Raw genomic sequence first — 14,981 nt, 5'->3', positions numbered from 1 at the left:
CTACAGCCTCTCAGAAGTTTTTGAAGCAAGTTTCATGAAGTTTTCCAGGTCTGATGTGAGGCTGGGGGAAATGATGCTGCACAGCAGCAAGGGGAGCGTGCCATGCACACAAAGTAGGCACTTATATGAACAGGCCACATTGCAACCATGAGCAAAGAGGGCAGCCAAATGAAAACAGTGTGGCCTTGCAGTGCAGAGCACCTTCACAGGAGGCCACAGTGACTCCCCAAAGAATTCTCAGAAGATTTTCCCTCAAATGACTTGGTCAGCAGCGGATTATGAAACATATTCCAGATGTGCCATCTCCCAGTCCTGTCCGCTTAAGAGCTACAGACATACAGAGATATCCCCAGCTGTCCCTTTTCTGATTTTACAGGAAACAACTGGAGAAATGCAAATATAAATTAATTAAAATTTATTTATCAAACCTTTCAGTTAATCCTCAGAAAATCAAGAAAATTGTTTTCTTGGTTAAAGGAAAATAAGCAAATGGATAGTAGTCTTAGGAAATGACAACCTCTTTGTAAAAGAAGGCATTTTTCTCCTGTGCTCCAAGAAATCAGAATAGTCCCTTTTCCAGCAGAATCTCTCTAGTCTAGGGTTTGAAATGAAGAGTGGGTGGCTCTGGCTGATCTTCATCTCTGATTAAGCATTCTCCCTGGATTCTTCCCCACTGTCCTGTGGACCTGGTGCAGCAGTTTCCACATGCATTGTGTTGTGGTTCCCAATCTGAACCATTTGAGCATGTTGAACGATGATGGGATGGGCACCTCCTGGATGTGCAGTCCTGTAGTGCTGACCTGATGGGAGATCAAGTGGTTGGGAAGGAGAGGGACCCAGCTGAGCAGATGTGGGATAACCAGCCCGAAGAAGTGGGTGTGTGGCAGCAGAGACAGATGATGGGGGATGGCACTGTTGGGATAACTGGAGAGGCAGGAGCTGTTCCAGCAGCTGCTCTAGGCTTGACTGATTCAGCTGCACTGCTGATGGAGACATCTGGGGAAGGGAGCCACGGGTCCGAACACCTAAGTTTTGCAGTGTTTGGCAGTGATCCTGATATAGCTCTCGTTTCCTTTTCTGCTCTTGGACTTGCTGTATTTGGCACCACATGGCCTTCCTTTCATTGATTTTCTCGGGGGTAAAGGTGTTCTGCACTGTCCTGGCAAACACAGGAGAGTTCTCATCCAAAGCCACCAGCACACTGAGCATGCTGGGAATCTGACTCCGCTCCAATGGATTCTCCTTAGGTACAAAAGGAATGACAGAGTTGTGCTTGGAAGGTCGCTGGATGGACTGCATCAGAGCTGAGTTTGTTTGAAACATACACTGGTGGCACAGGAAGTTCTTGGTCAGCAGAAGGATAAGGAAAGCAGAGTTTTCCATAGCATCCTGAAAGCAAGTCAGCTGGTTGTGTCCTGCAACAAGGAAGTCCTCGCAGAATGTGGCACCATCGGGAACCCCCATGTTCTCCAGCAGGTCCTTGATGCGACAGGCAATATGCTCATCTTCCCAAGCATGTAGAACAACAAAAGTGAAGAACTTTTTCTTTTCACCTTTGGGCTCTGGTGCCAATGCTGCTTTCACAGTTTTTAAAGGAGGAGGGCCAGTTGGAGAGGGGGATGAGTGGAGGCGAGTGGGAAATGGTACGTTGTAAGGAATGCTCTGAAGAGGAGGGGGAATGGTTGAAGAAAAATAGGTTTGAGGAGGAAAGGAACAAACTGAAGTGGAAGCAGCTGCAGAGTTGGAAGTGCCTGCTGGAATGTAGGAGTCTTCTATGGGTATGCAAGCAGGACCAGTATTTATTGTCGTTCTTGAATAGGGAAGACTTGTAGATAATTTTTGCTTTTGGTCTCTGCTTTTTTTTGGTACCTGAGGTTCTGCTATCACTGTGCTGGAAATATCATTACTCTCAACAGGTTGGCCCACAGCACCCAGTGTGGGCAGCTGTGTTTCAACAATAGGGAGAAATGAACTGGAACTGATCTGCAGTGTCTTCCCCAGATGGGGGACTTGGGGATTTGTGTCCTGAGTGGAATGACTTCTGGGGCTGCCTGTTTCCTGCAGGCTGTGGCTCTGTCTCTCTCCATCAGGCTGTCCAGTATCACTGGTGCTCTCTTCACACAGCTGACTGGACTCACAGGAAGGAGTCGGCATGCAAAAAATAGCTGTTGGCGATTGACTGATCAGGAGATTGGTGAAGGAATTGGAGATCCCTGAGGATTGCAAGGTCTGTGGGCCTGAAGGGTCTGAGGTGTTTCTAATCTTCATTGGGGAACTTTTCACCATGCTGTTTGGGCTGGTCATATGGAGAAATCCTGTGCTCACATCAGATCTCAGTGTCCGAAACTCACTATCTGAATCCGCAGTGCTGATAGCTGAGCCACATCGTTCCTGATCTACAACCGGGATGTTATTGACTGTGTCCCCCTGAGCATCCCTGTTAATATTAAAAATGTCCTCAAAGCTTGGCTGGACCTCAGCACTATGTGCCATCTCATCAGCTGGTGGCCAAGATGATGGACTGGAGCAGCATGAATGGAAAAAGCATATTACAGCATTTGGGTTCAAGGTTTATTTCCCTGCAGTGCTCTGCAATGTCCTGGTTGTACTTCCTGTGCCGTGCAAGCAATAGCTTTTTGCAGCTCAGTGATTCGTCTCAGAAGTGAGATGTCACTGTCCTGAAGAGCAGAGCAAATGAACCTATGAGAAGAACATGGGACAACACACTGAGAAACAATGGGGCAGAGGGCTCCCAGGACTCAGAGCTCTGTTTGTTTTTTTTTCCCCATGTTTACTGCTTACAAATATGCCAGTGCACGTGACATGCTACACACATAATTCCAACTCTGTTATTAAGCAAAGAGTAAGTTCTTCACATTCATTTCACATTATAAACAACTGTTTTAAAGTCACTGCTAAATTGATCATGTATTTGGGTAAAAGCTAAGCATTCGTCTCCTCCAGGGCCCCTCCAGCTTCTTTTGCTCTTTGCAGTGGCAAGCTGGGAAATAAAGCCCTTTCAAACCCCAGGAAGGCCAAGAACACCCACACATCTGCTCTTGGGCTGTCTCACGTCACTGTGGACATTGGTGTGATCTCCTTCCATATCTAATCCCTGGGCTCTCCTAAACTGCAGCACTCACCGATGCTGGCTGAGCTGGGTTAGATTGAATAGCAGACCTGCAGCTCCACAAAGAGCCCGGTGGAACAGTTTTCTGCATATAAAGGAAACTGGAGTGTTTACAAATAGCTCTCAACTGGGGAAAGTCTAAAATTTAAATTTGTTTTTCTCATTCAGAAAAATTCTCGAATTGCCTAATGAATGAGCTCAAGCTGAACCTGAGGAAGTTAGTGGCTCTTTAAACGAAAACCGATTCAGTGAAACAGTCGGTGGGAGGAAGGAAGGAATAAAAGGCCAGGCATCGAAAGAGCAGAGCAGGACATTTGTAGCTCGTTGATACCCTTCCGCCTTGTGACTCAGCGAAACGCCCCAAACGGCTCGCGGCTCTCACTGCGCCCCTCCGGCCGCCGCTCTCCGCCCCGACGCGCAGCGCTCCCGCGGAGCCGCGCCACGAGCACCGCTTCCCCGTCACACCGCCGCCTGTGCGGCCCTACCTGCGTCACTCCCACTCCGGCCGCCCCGGAGCCCTCGGCCCTGCCCCCAGACCGCCACGAACCGCCTTCCCGCACGAGCAGCGCCCTCAGGTGCCCGGCCTGGGGTCGCGGATGAGGCCTGAAGCGGGACGCTCCACGCCGCCCCGGGCTCGCTGCTGCCCGGGCGGGGCCTCCCGGCACACGAGGAAGCGGAGGAACCCGGCACGGCGGGGCGGAGCGGGGCTCGGCCGCAGGGCTGGGGCGGAGCGGGCTCAGTGGAGCCAGGACAGGAACGGCGCTTGCGGACCCAGGGCAGGAAGCCCGGCCTCCCCCCCGACCCGCCCAGCGTCGGGCCGCCCGCTGCGCTCGCCCCGGCAGAGGTGAACCACAGCGCCCTGTGCTGTCACCCTCTGCAACAGCTGCTAGAGAATTTAACGCAAGGTGACACGAGCACATGCGCTGTAGGAATTACATTTTCTTAGAGCGAAAGGCTTTTGGCATCACTCCTCCGAGCGTCAGGGGCCAGAGGTACGATGGGGGAAGTGATGCGTGTGCAGCGTCCACTGAATGCATTTATTATGCAAGAAGTGATTGGCCCAACACAAACTTCCAACCTGCTCTGGCTAAAGGAAAGAACAAGTTTTATTTTCAAGTCTTTGCCATTACTCCAACCCTAGCAGTGGTGCCATGCCAGTACAAAATAAGTGACACCAGGAACAGCTTCCAAGCAAACACTGTTTTGTAGAAGTGAACAGTACCTATTTCCCTGTTTTGTTTACAGCACAGTCCTATGAACACAGCAGAGCAACTCCTGGCAAAAGCCACAAAATATTTCACTTGTAGAATTAATTTAAACACAAGCAGATAATCCCTGAAGTCCTTTTTACAGTCAGGAAAGACAGTCCCACTGCAGATTGACATGCTTACAAGAAAATCCCTCTACAGAAGAGCAAGTTCTCAGCTGATAAAAAGAAGTCACTTCCGAGAAGCAGCCTCTGGGCTGCTGCAGGGTTCAGCCTCTCAGGAAGCTGAAGTCAGAAAGGAAGTAGTGTCTGTAACAGAGTTTTAAAACTTCAGGAGGGAAACACGATCAAAGGTCAAGTGCATAATCCTTAAGATCTCTGCAGCTTGGATGAAGTTATTAACATAATTCAACATTAAAAGTAACTTGAGACTTCTCACCCACAGCTTGTCTCAGAAAGAACTGCCATTCACACATACAGCTGTGCTGACTTAATTAAAAAAGTCAAAGTACAGACCCTCTACCTTCCTTTTTTGGATTAATATGCTTGAAGAAAAAAAAAATACATCAAGATCTGGAACCACCCCACCTTGGTCATCAAGCCTCCTTGCAAACTACATCTTACTGTAAGCTCATCCTGGGACAGTGAGAGCAGGAGGAACACCCAGCATGACTGACAGTTGGGTATGTGATTAAAAGACTAAGGGACATTCTTAGGGGCCTCAGCCAGATGAGCTGAACTTCTCAGGGATCTTCCTTCAGCGCATTAGTTATTATCTCCTTTGCAGCCAACACCTCTTCTGCACCTATCTTCTCTTCTAGCTTCTCTAGCTCACATGCTTCCCCCAGATTTGTTTTCGCTCCTTTTGGTTCTTCAGGCCTCTTAGTCACCTTTGATGAAGCAGCCTTTTCTATGGCAAATGATTTTATATTACTTTTACCTTTTTTCCCCTTTCTGCTATCCCGTGACACTTTAGCTGTTGCCTTGAAGGGACCCACAAGCCAGTTTAGAGGGGTGTTCTGGGTTACATACTCAAACAGGACATCGAGAGACCTTTGGGCTTCAGCCACACGGTTCCGGCTGTTGGTCAGAGTTGTACTGGAGAGATCCTGAAAAGAATTAGCACAGGCAAAAGAAGCATGGAGCTTCTTGATATTTTGAGTTGCGTGATGCACAGCTTCTTGGATGTTCCAGGGGAGGCCATGGATGCCGACTTTCAGATTCTCATAAATAGGTTGTAGCTGCTGAGTGATGATATGCAGCATAGCTAGAGTCTGTGATTCTATCTGCTGGGAAAGAAATATAGCTCAGCTGCTGTAGCAGATGAGATGCACACCATTCACAAGAGGTCCGATTACATACACCCACATATACCTCCATTTGGGAAGCTGTTTTAACTTGGTGTCCCTTGGGTTGAGTCAGACACCAGCTCACCCACAGCTGATGGAGTTTCTCTTGCCCATCCAGAAGCTTCTGGCCAACCTCCTTTTTCACAGATTCAATCTGATAGGAAAAATGAGAGGCATAGTTGCATTGAATGTACATACAATTAGCTAAGCAAAAGCGGTTCTGTCAGCACTTCTGACAGGCAGGGACACAGCTGGGTGCAGGATGGAAAAGCACCTACAACTGATTCCTAAAGCAGAAAGGTTACAGATGGAAGGGGAAAAAAAACCAACATGTTTGTACCAGATTTATTGCCAGCTGTAGTTGTGAGAGTGTGTTCTGAGTGCTTTGTTTAACGTGCTGCAGCTTGTTCAGGGAGAGCTGATAGGCTCGGTGGCGGACTTTGCTAGAGAGGGAACCCAGTCGAACAAAGTAATTCTGCTGCTGTTTCTGCTCCTCCACAGAAGCCATACCAAATCCCTCAACAGCAGTGGCAAGTTCACCTGAAGGAAACAAGAACAGAGGTGTAGCTGTGCTCCATACCCCTAGCTGTAAGGAATGGCAGGGAGTAGTAAAATCCCACACTGGAAAAATAGAAGACTGAAGTTGCTGTATAAGCAGCAAAGGTTTGCAGATGCTCAGGTATTAAAGGTGGGCTAGTCCCCAAACAGAGTGTTCTCTTCAGATAAGCAGGCTTGACAGACAGGTTGAAGCAGGCACCCACATGTTTGTCTCGAGGCTGTAGGACAAGGAGTAGCTAGCAAATTCTTGAAGTCTGTCCCACAGCAAGCAGCAAGGCAGTGTTGACAGAAAGCCATCCTGGTGATACATTCAGAGCTACGTGTCTATTTAGATGACTCTTTCATCATCAGGTGCTCTCTAGCCATGTGAGAAAGGCTTTGCATTTACAACCGCCAGCTCAGCATTTTCTCACCTAGTTCCTCTTCAGTCATGGGGAGGTAATGATCCACCAGATCTTCTGATATACCCAGGACAGATTCAACACCACCTGCCACTGCTTGTCCCACTGCCTTGGCTTTGCTCGCACTGTTGGACACCACTGAGTTAGTTATCTCCACACCCTCTTGGATGGCTTCTCTGCTCTGCTCAAGGGCTGTATTTATTTTGCTAGCTATGGTGCTGTATGCAGCATCCAGAGCTGAACTGACTGTTGAAGCAACTGCTGATTTGGTCTTCTCCATACCATCCTGAACAGCCACTTTTGTTAGATCTACTGCCTCTATCACCTTGTTAGTCACAAGGTCCTTGGCACCCTGGGCAACCTCCACAGCACTGACAATAGTATTTGCTACTGCGGACTTGGTCAGTTCCACGCTGTCCTCCACAACATGCTTACTGAGGTCCACAGCTTCTGTCATCTTGTTACTCACAAGATCTTTGGTACCCTGGGCAGCTTCCACAGCACTGACAATAGTGGAAGTAACCGCAGACTTGGTCAGTCCCACGCTGTCCTCCACAATGTGTTTAGTGAGGTCTACTGCTTCAGACACCTTGTTAGTGACAAGGTCCCTGGCACCCTGAGCAGCCTCCACAGCACTGACAATAGTATTGGCAACTGCAGACTTGGTCATCCCAATACTGTCATCCACAATGTGCTTAGTGAGGTCTACTGCTTCAGTCACTTTATTAGTTACAAGGTCCTTTGCACCTTGAGCAGCCTCCACAGCGTTGTTAACACTGGAAGTGACCATTGATCTGGTCAGCTTAACACCATCCCCAACAGCATTTTTAGTGAGATCCATAGCTTCAGTCATTTTATCAGCCATCGCTTCTTTTGCCTCACAGGCAGCATCCATAGCAGATGTCACTTTGGTGGAAACCAACTGTTTGGTGTCTGAGAATACCTATGACAAGAAGGGGATAAAGATTATTTTTTTCCTGAAATAGGTTTTCCTTCCCCAAAGTAGTTCTTCCATGTGGATAACTGTTTGCACTCTGGCAGTAGAGCAGAGAAAGTACACCATCACTTTTGTTTCCACATGCTGAAGGCATATCTCCAACTTTCATCAGCTAGCTATGAGTCCTTTAGCCCATACCAGGGCCTGACCTGACAAAGCACTGTTGCCAAATTTTATTTCTCCAAGTTCCTCTGTGCCCATAACAGCTCCATCAAGAGATCAAGCCGTGACTCCCCCAGAAAAAGCTTTTACCTTTTCTGCCGGCTGTTGAAGAAAAGGCAAGTTCTCCTCCAGTTGATCCAATCTTTTACAGGCATATTCATTTACAAGTGCAACTAGAAAAAAAATTACAGTACCAGTTTAGTCTTCAGTTTGCAGAGGGGTTTTGACTCTACAGTGACCAACAAAGAGTACTCACAAAAGCAAACAAACAAAAATACTGTTTTGGGATGAGATGCATGTGGTGGGTGTAGCAGAAATGCTAAGTCATGGCTTGAAGCAGTGATTGAGCATCTGGTGGGAAGGCAGGGCCAACCCAGGGGAGATTAAGTGCTTGCAATGCCTCTGAATGACTGGAGGGAGTGAAGCCAGGATCCACCTTCTGCCTAGACCTCATTTAAGGGTTGACAGTAGAGGCAAGGGAATCTTGTTGGAGGTTTACTGTGTACCTAAGGCCTTCCAAAGGTAAGCCAGTTTTCTTCCTTCATTTCTGCATCCACAGCTACTGCATTTGGGCTTGTCCTCATTTACTGCAGCCAAAGACTTTACCACCCTGCTATTACTGCTATACTTTCCACCCCATTATAACATTATGGGGGAGTCAAGAGGCCAGACTTCACATACTCTAGTAACAATATCACACCCAGCAAATTCAGTGAAATTATTGAGCTGCTGAAAACAAACGAGCAGGGTACTGAGTGCTACCATTAACTAAAATGTACTCTTAAAAAAAAAAAAAAGATGTCACTGAATGAGTCCATGAAACTCCCCTCCTTTTCTACTCCTTCTGTATAGGAAGGGCCCCCTTGCTTACTTTGTGAATCCAGTTGGTTCAGTATGGGCTGTGCCCCACCAACCACACTGCCTACTGCAACTGCAGCCACAGTCTCAGCCACATTGCAGACACCACTGAGGCAAGGATGCATTTCCTTAGTAGAACTGTAGGCAGATGAGACCAGGTTGAATGCAGAATTAAGCAAAGGCAGGTTGGTTAACCGGTTGACAGCACTCTAAAATCAGAGAGAAATGTGTGAAGTCAGAGACCCAGCCTCAACCTGGTGTGTGAATACAAGCCATCAAAGATTCTAAGGCATTCAGTCTATTTCATCATCTTTTTTTAGGCTCAGAGTTGAAGAAACTTGCCCAAAAGACAAGTCTTTGTCAGTAGCAAGCCAGGAATAGAAGCTGGAGCTCCAGGCTTGTCACAACTGACTCACACTTTGTTTTAGCACCATCAGGCTCAAATGTAGAAGTAGGAACTATAACAGCTAATGTTTCAGAATTATTTGCATTCCTGAGCCAGCCATGGAATATTTCCTGGAGCAAACTGGCTTCTGTATGAATTTAGACTTAAGCACAACTTCATTTAGTGATTCTTTCTGCTACCCCCAGCCCGTTTCTGAGATGCTGGCAGAAGTTGCTAACCACTACATGTCAACAGGTAGTTTAATTGCCACATGATAGAGTACCTACCTCCTGCTGCTGTTCCTCAGCCTCCCAGTCTTTTTTTGGGATCTGCTTTGATGCCATAGTGAAGTCAACTGCAGCTGAAAGGTTAAAAAAGGACATAGATGTACAATTTAAGATTCTGCCAGTGAACCATAGTTATAGTAATACCTGGGAGAAGTAGAGGGCAACAAAGTTAGGATCCAGAGCAGCAGTCTAAAAACTTAGCAGAATCCTTCTCGTAGGAATGTGAAGGTATTTGAGAGGCTGCGTGACTTACGGTGTACAAGTATATGCACAGAACGAGATAGTGCTCCATCACCTCCCTCAATCCCCAAACAGCCAAATACTTTAAACAAAGCAACTCTCTTATTTTATTGCTGGTAGCATTTGACTAACTTCAAAGAAGGAAGTTAGAAATGGGTGAGAGCTACTTTTTAATCTCAGTTGTGCATTTTCTGTGAGATGTGCACTCCTGGTTCAGCTTCCCACTGCCCAAGGACTTGCATGAAGAAAAACTATGTCTGCAGAAATAGGGCTAGTGGTGTGAATTACAGGCAGGTGTTACTGCTGTACTAAGAAGCCCAGCTGAAATGTAACTACCCTAAGTTACATAATTGCTCAACAACCCTCAATTTAATATTATAGAGTAGTTCTACTATGCCCCTTTTTTGTGCGGAAAACTTTAGCATTGCTACCAACTTCAACAACACTGGAAGTGTCACAGCTTTGGGAAGAATATGAAGATGTTCCAGAGCTTACCTACAACAGCAGGCTGTTTTCCTGCTGTAGCATTCTGATTATCTACTTAAAGATTTGTTCTCATCCTACTGGAGAGAGAAATTCACCTCCTATGATACTAGGTCTCAGAAGCATTCTTACTTTGTAATGGGATTTAAGAAGTTCAAGTATAAAAGTGATACAGTAGCTTGAATGTGTATTGTCTCACTAGCCTAGATCAAGGTTGGCATCTGGACACACCAGAATAATGACAGATCTAAGATTGCATCTTGCCTCAGTCAGGCATAGCAGAGATTTCAGCATACTTGTTGTTCCCTGCAGTATCTATCCGCTTCCCTGTCTTGCCAGCTAGTCTCTCTTCTTAGAATTCATACAGCATTTTTCTAGTGGAAAACCCTCAAACCAGAATTCCTTACAAACAGGATTCCCAAGCCAAGAACTAGACTCCCTGGCAGACTATCCGAAATGCCTGCCATCTGATAAGCAGCAGAGACTGCTGTCTCTTTTTCTTGTCAACACTGACCTGTTTAATTCTTACATTTTACTGTGGAAACAGGAACAGAGAGTTGGGACAGAAACAGTGCAAAGTCATTTGTTTGCTCAGAACTGATGATGGACAGAGCTTGGAGAGACTTCTCAGTAATCAATGCCACAGTGTTTGACAGCCTGGCAAGTTATGTATGCAATTAATTGGCACTGTGGTGAGAACAAGGCAGTCAGAGATGCAGAGTACATGCCTATAGCAGGAGTTGTCACAAACTGGGACACTCTCCTTTCCCTCCCTCTGGAGGGCCAGCTGACATAACATCACATCAAAGATACAGTTTAAATTTCAGCAGCCTGGGAAAACTTCTAGAAAAATTGCTCCAAGTAAAAGCAAGGCTTGAATGCAAGTCTCAGGCCCAAAGTCCATATGGCTTGCACAGTCAGTAGTTACTCCTCTCTCAAACAAGTTTGTTTTTCGAAGCTCAGAAGCATAGCTATTTCAACACCATTACAAACAACTCCTTTGCTGAGTTGCTTCACTTCTCAACAAGTAAGAAACACTCATACTATAGTGTCTCACTGGCTGGTGTCAGGGTTAGCACACAGAACAAAGTACAGCCAGAAGTAGTGCTCTAGCTGCAAGCGTAAGTCAGGAGTAATTCCTGATTAAAAAAAAACAAAAACAAAAACAAATACAACCTCTGAAGTACTAAGAACTCTCCTAAGTTATGGAGGCAGCAGTTAGTGACTATCCTCACAGCACAGTCATGTTAGAACATAGTTTGCTGTCCTCCGGAGGAGGAATCAGGGTGTGTTGCAACTCCAGTGCTTGTAGCATGGATGTGTCTTTGTGAATCATGCAGAGAGTGTAGCTTTGTTTTCTCTTTCTATGCTCTCACCTCCAGGGGTGGGGAGCAGATTTTATGTGGTTCCAGATCACAGGGAAGCACTGTACTCAGCAGCTCCACATTAGTTGTTTCGTGCTCTGTTGGGAGACATGACTCTAAACTGGGGTAACTGCAAGTAGAAATCCCACAGTCCCCTCTACCAGCAGGCAGCCTCTCAAGGAGGACAGCGGAAGCAGCATCACTACTTGCTCTAGTTGCATTAAGCAAACCAATTCTCCCTTAGCAGGTCAGCTTTGTCTTGCAGATGACTTCGTATTACTACAGCAGAGATACGAGGTCACTGCTGGTAAACATTCTCAGAATAGTTTCAGAAAAAAATGAACATCTCTTAGTACATCTCTCTAGTGTGACACAGTCGCATAGCCACTGGTTATTGCCAAATTTGGCACAACTTGGAATTCAGCAAAACAAAGGGCTAAGGCACCAAAACTCCAGAGCTGCTGCCTGCCTGTTTTCTTTACCTCAGTCTAACACAGCTGTTGCAACAGGGTATCCTGGCACAAAAGTGCTTTCTTGCCGGGTGAGCAACTCCCCTCATTTCTGTCTCTCTGTCAATCAGCATACATACATTAAAAAAAAAACAACACTAATTTTAAGCTTGCACGGGGCTTTTCTTTTTCTCTGGAAACAAGTTCTGCCCCAGGAAGCTGATACATCATCCTGTGGATGGAGAGGTAGGATCTCAATGAGGAATCTTTTCTCCCCTCAGTGTTTTATCTATGGAACGCTGCTTGAGTCATAGCTAATATGCCTAGTTCAATAGCTTACCTGGCAGTTCTTTAATGAACATTAACAAATGAGGCTAAATTTAACAATTTAGATATGAGCAGGGAGGACTATCCAGGACAGAAGTATTAATCTTTGTCTGAAGCACTTATTTGCATTTTTTTTTTCAGATTTGTCATTGATACCCTAGTTACCATAAATGTAGTTGGGATAACGTGGTCAAGAGAATTTCTGCTACAGGGGGGAATGGTAGTGCCCACAACCAATCACGGTGTTTGCAAACATTCAGGGTAGAGCAAGATCTGGAAATGGGATTAGGGGATTTGGGCCTTGGAACAGCGGATACAGAGTTGCTGGCAGAAGTGCATACCTGCAGCCCTTCTAGAAAGGCTATCACTTTTAGGAAGCCTCAAAGGCTAAAACCACTCTGCAGTGGGAGTCAAGGATTGCTCCCTCCCAGAATCCCAAGGGAAAACAAGCACCACAGCTAGTGGCCATTACTAAGTACTTTCTTGGGGCAGTAAGTGTACAAGCTAGCTGAGCTCCTAGAATTTGGAGATAATTAAATCATTTCTTCTACTCTAAAGAGAAGCAGCTTCTGGACTTTCCAGTATTTTCTGTTCACTGATTATAACGCAAGCACAGAACTCCCAGAGCTCTGGACTGCACCTAGAACTTGCAGAGCAAGAAACATGCTTTGCTGACTACTGAACAGGAATTTTAATCTGTCAGTTTCAATAGAACCAACTTTGATTGGAAGTTTTTCACAGACACAGTTTCAGGTAGCCACAACCACATGCAGAATCCTGTCAGTCTTGAGAAACACCACACTGGTTTGCCAAGTGCTCCTTCAAGCAGCCAGGCAAGGCTATAAGTATAGCTGCAGCCTCTGTCTGCCCACGAACAAGAAGTTACCTTGTCACTAACCCCTTCGTTAACACTATTATCATGCCTTCACCAGGTGATCATTACAGGGAAATAGCTATAGGCAGTAGTGTCAACAGGAAGGGCATCCCCACCTGATCACAGGTCAGCAGCAGACACATCACGCACAGCCATGTCCTGCAGACCCCCTGTCCCACCTCTTCCCTCTAGCTAAGGAAGAACTCTTGGACCTGCAGCTGCCCAAACACAGCTCAGACCCACAGGGTTGCCAAGAACTTACTGGAGGCTTCTTCCTAGCCTCGAAATCTTTTTCCTGTGACATACCAGGTACAGCACTGCCACCAAGATGTCACTTGGTTTCTCTAGTAGCCCATCCCAAGGCATCTTTTGTGCCTAGAGATAGGGGAAAGTAGCAAACAACATTGGGACTGCAGCTGCTCCTACGGAAGCTGATAGGGGAGAAACACAACCCAAGTAGGAGAAGGATTTTAGCCTTAATGCTCCCCAGAAGCAAGAGCCAGCCTCTGCCCTCCATCTCTGGGAGGGCTGCAAAGCAAGAGCCAGCCTCAGGAGCCTCACTGTATGGGAACAAGCCAGATGCCCAACCCACAACATCCTCCCCACCAGCCCTGCCTCACTTACCTCGCCTGCGTCTTCGGCTCCAACAACAATAATAGGGATCCGGCTTCGCCTCGCTTAAATACCCCGCGGGCCTGATGAGCAGCCCAGATAGCCAATGGAGGCACGACACGCGCTGCCCAGGCCAATGGAAAGAAAGAGGCGGGAGGTGTGAGGAGACTCCTCTGAGGGGTCGGAGCTGAGCCGCCGGAATAGAGATAAAACTGCTGGGGGCCTCACAGGGGACCGCGTTGGAGGGAATCCGTTCCTGTTGTGCTCCCTGCCCGGCAGGGAGCACTGCAGTAGGACCGGGGGCTGGAGGTGCTGCCATGGGGCCTGTGTTTGGCCCTCGGCCTGCAGGTGCTGCTCCGTGCTGGAGATCACAGAATGTTAGGGATTGGAAGGCATCTTAAAACATCATCTAGTCCATTCCCCTGCTGGAGCAGGAGATCACAGAATCACGGAACTGTAGGGGCTGGAAGGGACCTCTAGAGATCATCAAGTCCAATGCCCTGCAAAGCTGCCCCCCTACAGCAGGGTACACAGGTAGAGATGGGTGATGAACTTGTGCCAAGCATGCTGTCCAGACAGAGATTGAGAGCTATTTCTGCAAACCTTCCAACAAAGAACTGCTGCAGAGCTGTCTGTGCTCTTGGGGATTCACGTCTGGGCCTTGCACACCACCCACAGTGCAGGATCACGAATCACAGCTCACATTCAGCTGCAGTTTGGGAACAGGAGCTCAGCCCATTTCTCAGGTCAGGACTTAGCCCCTGCCAGCAGGCAGCTCACACTTGGCTTTTGCCAAAGCTGTGTTAGCAGCCAGCAACATGGTTGGCAAGTGCTTGAGTTGGGCAGCTCAGCATGCTTCGCTGGCACTAGGCATTGCCCAGAAGTCTCAAAGGAGTAAGGCAGACGGTCAGTGGTTCAGCCATGGTGTTTGCTTTGCAGATCTCCCCTGCAGCATGAGTGCTGAAATTACCGAAGATGGCAGGCACTCTTGCCCCTAGCCCGCGCCTGGGAACAGCAAATACATGATGAGGAAAGGTGCTGCTTCTCCAGTTTGCTGTGATTTTCAAGGTAGAAGTTGTCTTTCATTTTTATACTCGCAGAGTGCCCAGCAAAACAGGACTCTGAGCCTGGCTAGAAGAGATATGGGCTCTTTAATAGATACAGTAAATAATGAATGTTTTAGTTAGTGTTTTGCTTTTCTTTTGTGTTGCTTCATGTTCAGTTCTCAAAAACTAGTTTGAAAGTATTAAGTAAGCTTCCTGTTGTCTGTTTTCCAGATCTGAGAGAGAGGAAACTGA

General features: G+C 47.1%; 2 protein-coding genes across 4 annotated transcripts; both read right to left on the bottom strand.

The window, feature by feature from the left end:
- Positions 1–400: 400 nt before the first annotated feature.
- TICAM1 (TIR domain containing adaptor molecule 1) lies at positions 401–3,952 on the bottom strand. Of its 2 annotated transcripts, none has more exons than XM_085211596.1 (2): positions 3,616–3,952; positions 401–2,700 (listed from the first exon to the last, which is right to left on the bottom strand). In XM_085211596.1, the coding sequence occupies exon 2, from the start codon at positions 2,491–2,493 to the stop codon at positions 646–648; it is 1,848 nt and encodes a 615-aa protein (XP_085067722.1). In that variant the 5' UTR covers positions 2,494–2,700; positions 3,616–3,952; the 3' UTR covers positions 401–645. The 2 variants fall into 2 exon arrangements, with proteins under 2 accessions (XP_085067722.1, XP_085067723.1); XM_085211597.1 differs by lacking the exon at positions 3,616–3,952 and adding an exon at positions 3,462–3,602.
- Positions 3,953–4,219: 267 nt separating this feature from the next.
- LOC100541429 (uncharacterized) lies at positions 4,220–14,514 on the bottom strand. Of its 2 annotated transcripts, none has more exons than XM_085211594.1 (8): positions 13,696–14,514; positions 9,335–9,408; positions 8,676–8,871; positions 7,895–7,977; positions 6,658–7,588; positions 6,027–6,226; positions 5,712–5,840; positions 4,220–5,626 (listed from the first exon to the last, which is right to left on the bottom strand). In XM_085211594.1, the coding sequence occupies exons 1-8, from the start codon at positions 14,000–14,002 to the stop codon at positions 5,081–5,083; spliced, it is 2,466 nt and encodes an 821-aa protein (XP_085067720.1). In that variant the 5' UTR covers positions 14,003–14,514; the 3' UTR covers positions 4,220–5,080. The 2 variants fall into 2 exon arrangements, with proteins under 2 accessions (XP_085067720.1, XP_085067721.1); XM_085211595.1 differs by having other exon boundaries at positions 4,220–5,623.
- Positions 14,515–14,981: the final 467 nt, after the last annotated feature.

This window comes from Meleagris gallopavo, chromosome 30 (assembly GCF_905368555.1).
Source record: "Meleagris gallopavo chromosome 30, MGAL_WU_HG_1.1, whole genome shotgun sequence".
NCBI classification, from domain to species: domain Eukaryota; kingdom Metazoa; phylum Chordata; class Aves; order Galliformes; family Phasianidae; genus Meleagris; species Meleagris gallopavo.
The sequence above is the reverse complement of the archived record's forward strand: the minus strand, read 5'-3'. Positions and strand labels throughout refer to the sequence as shown.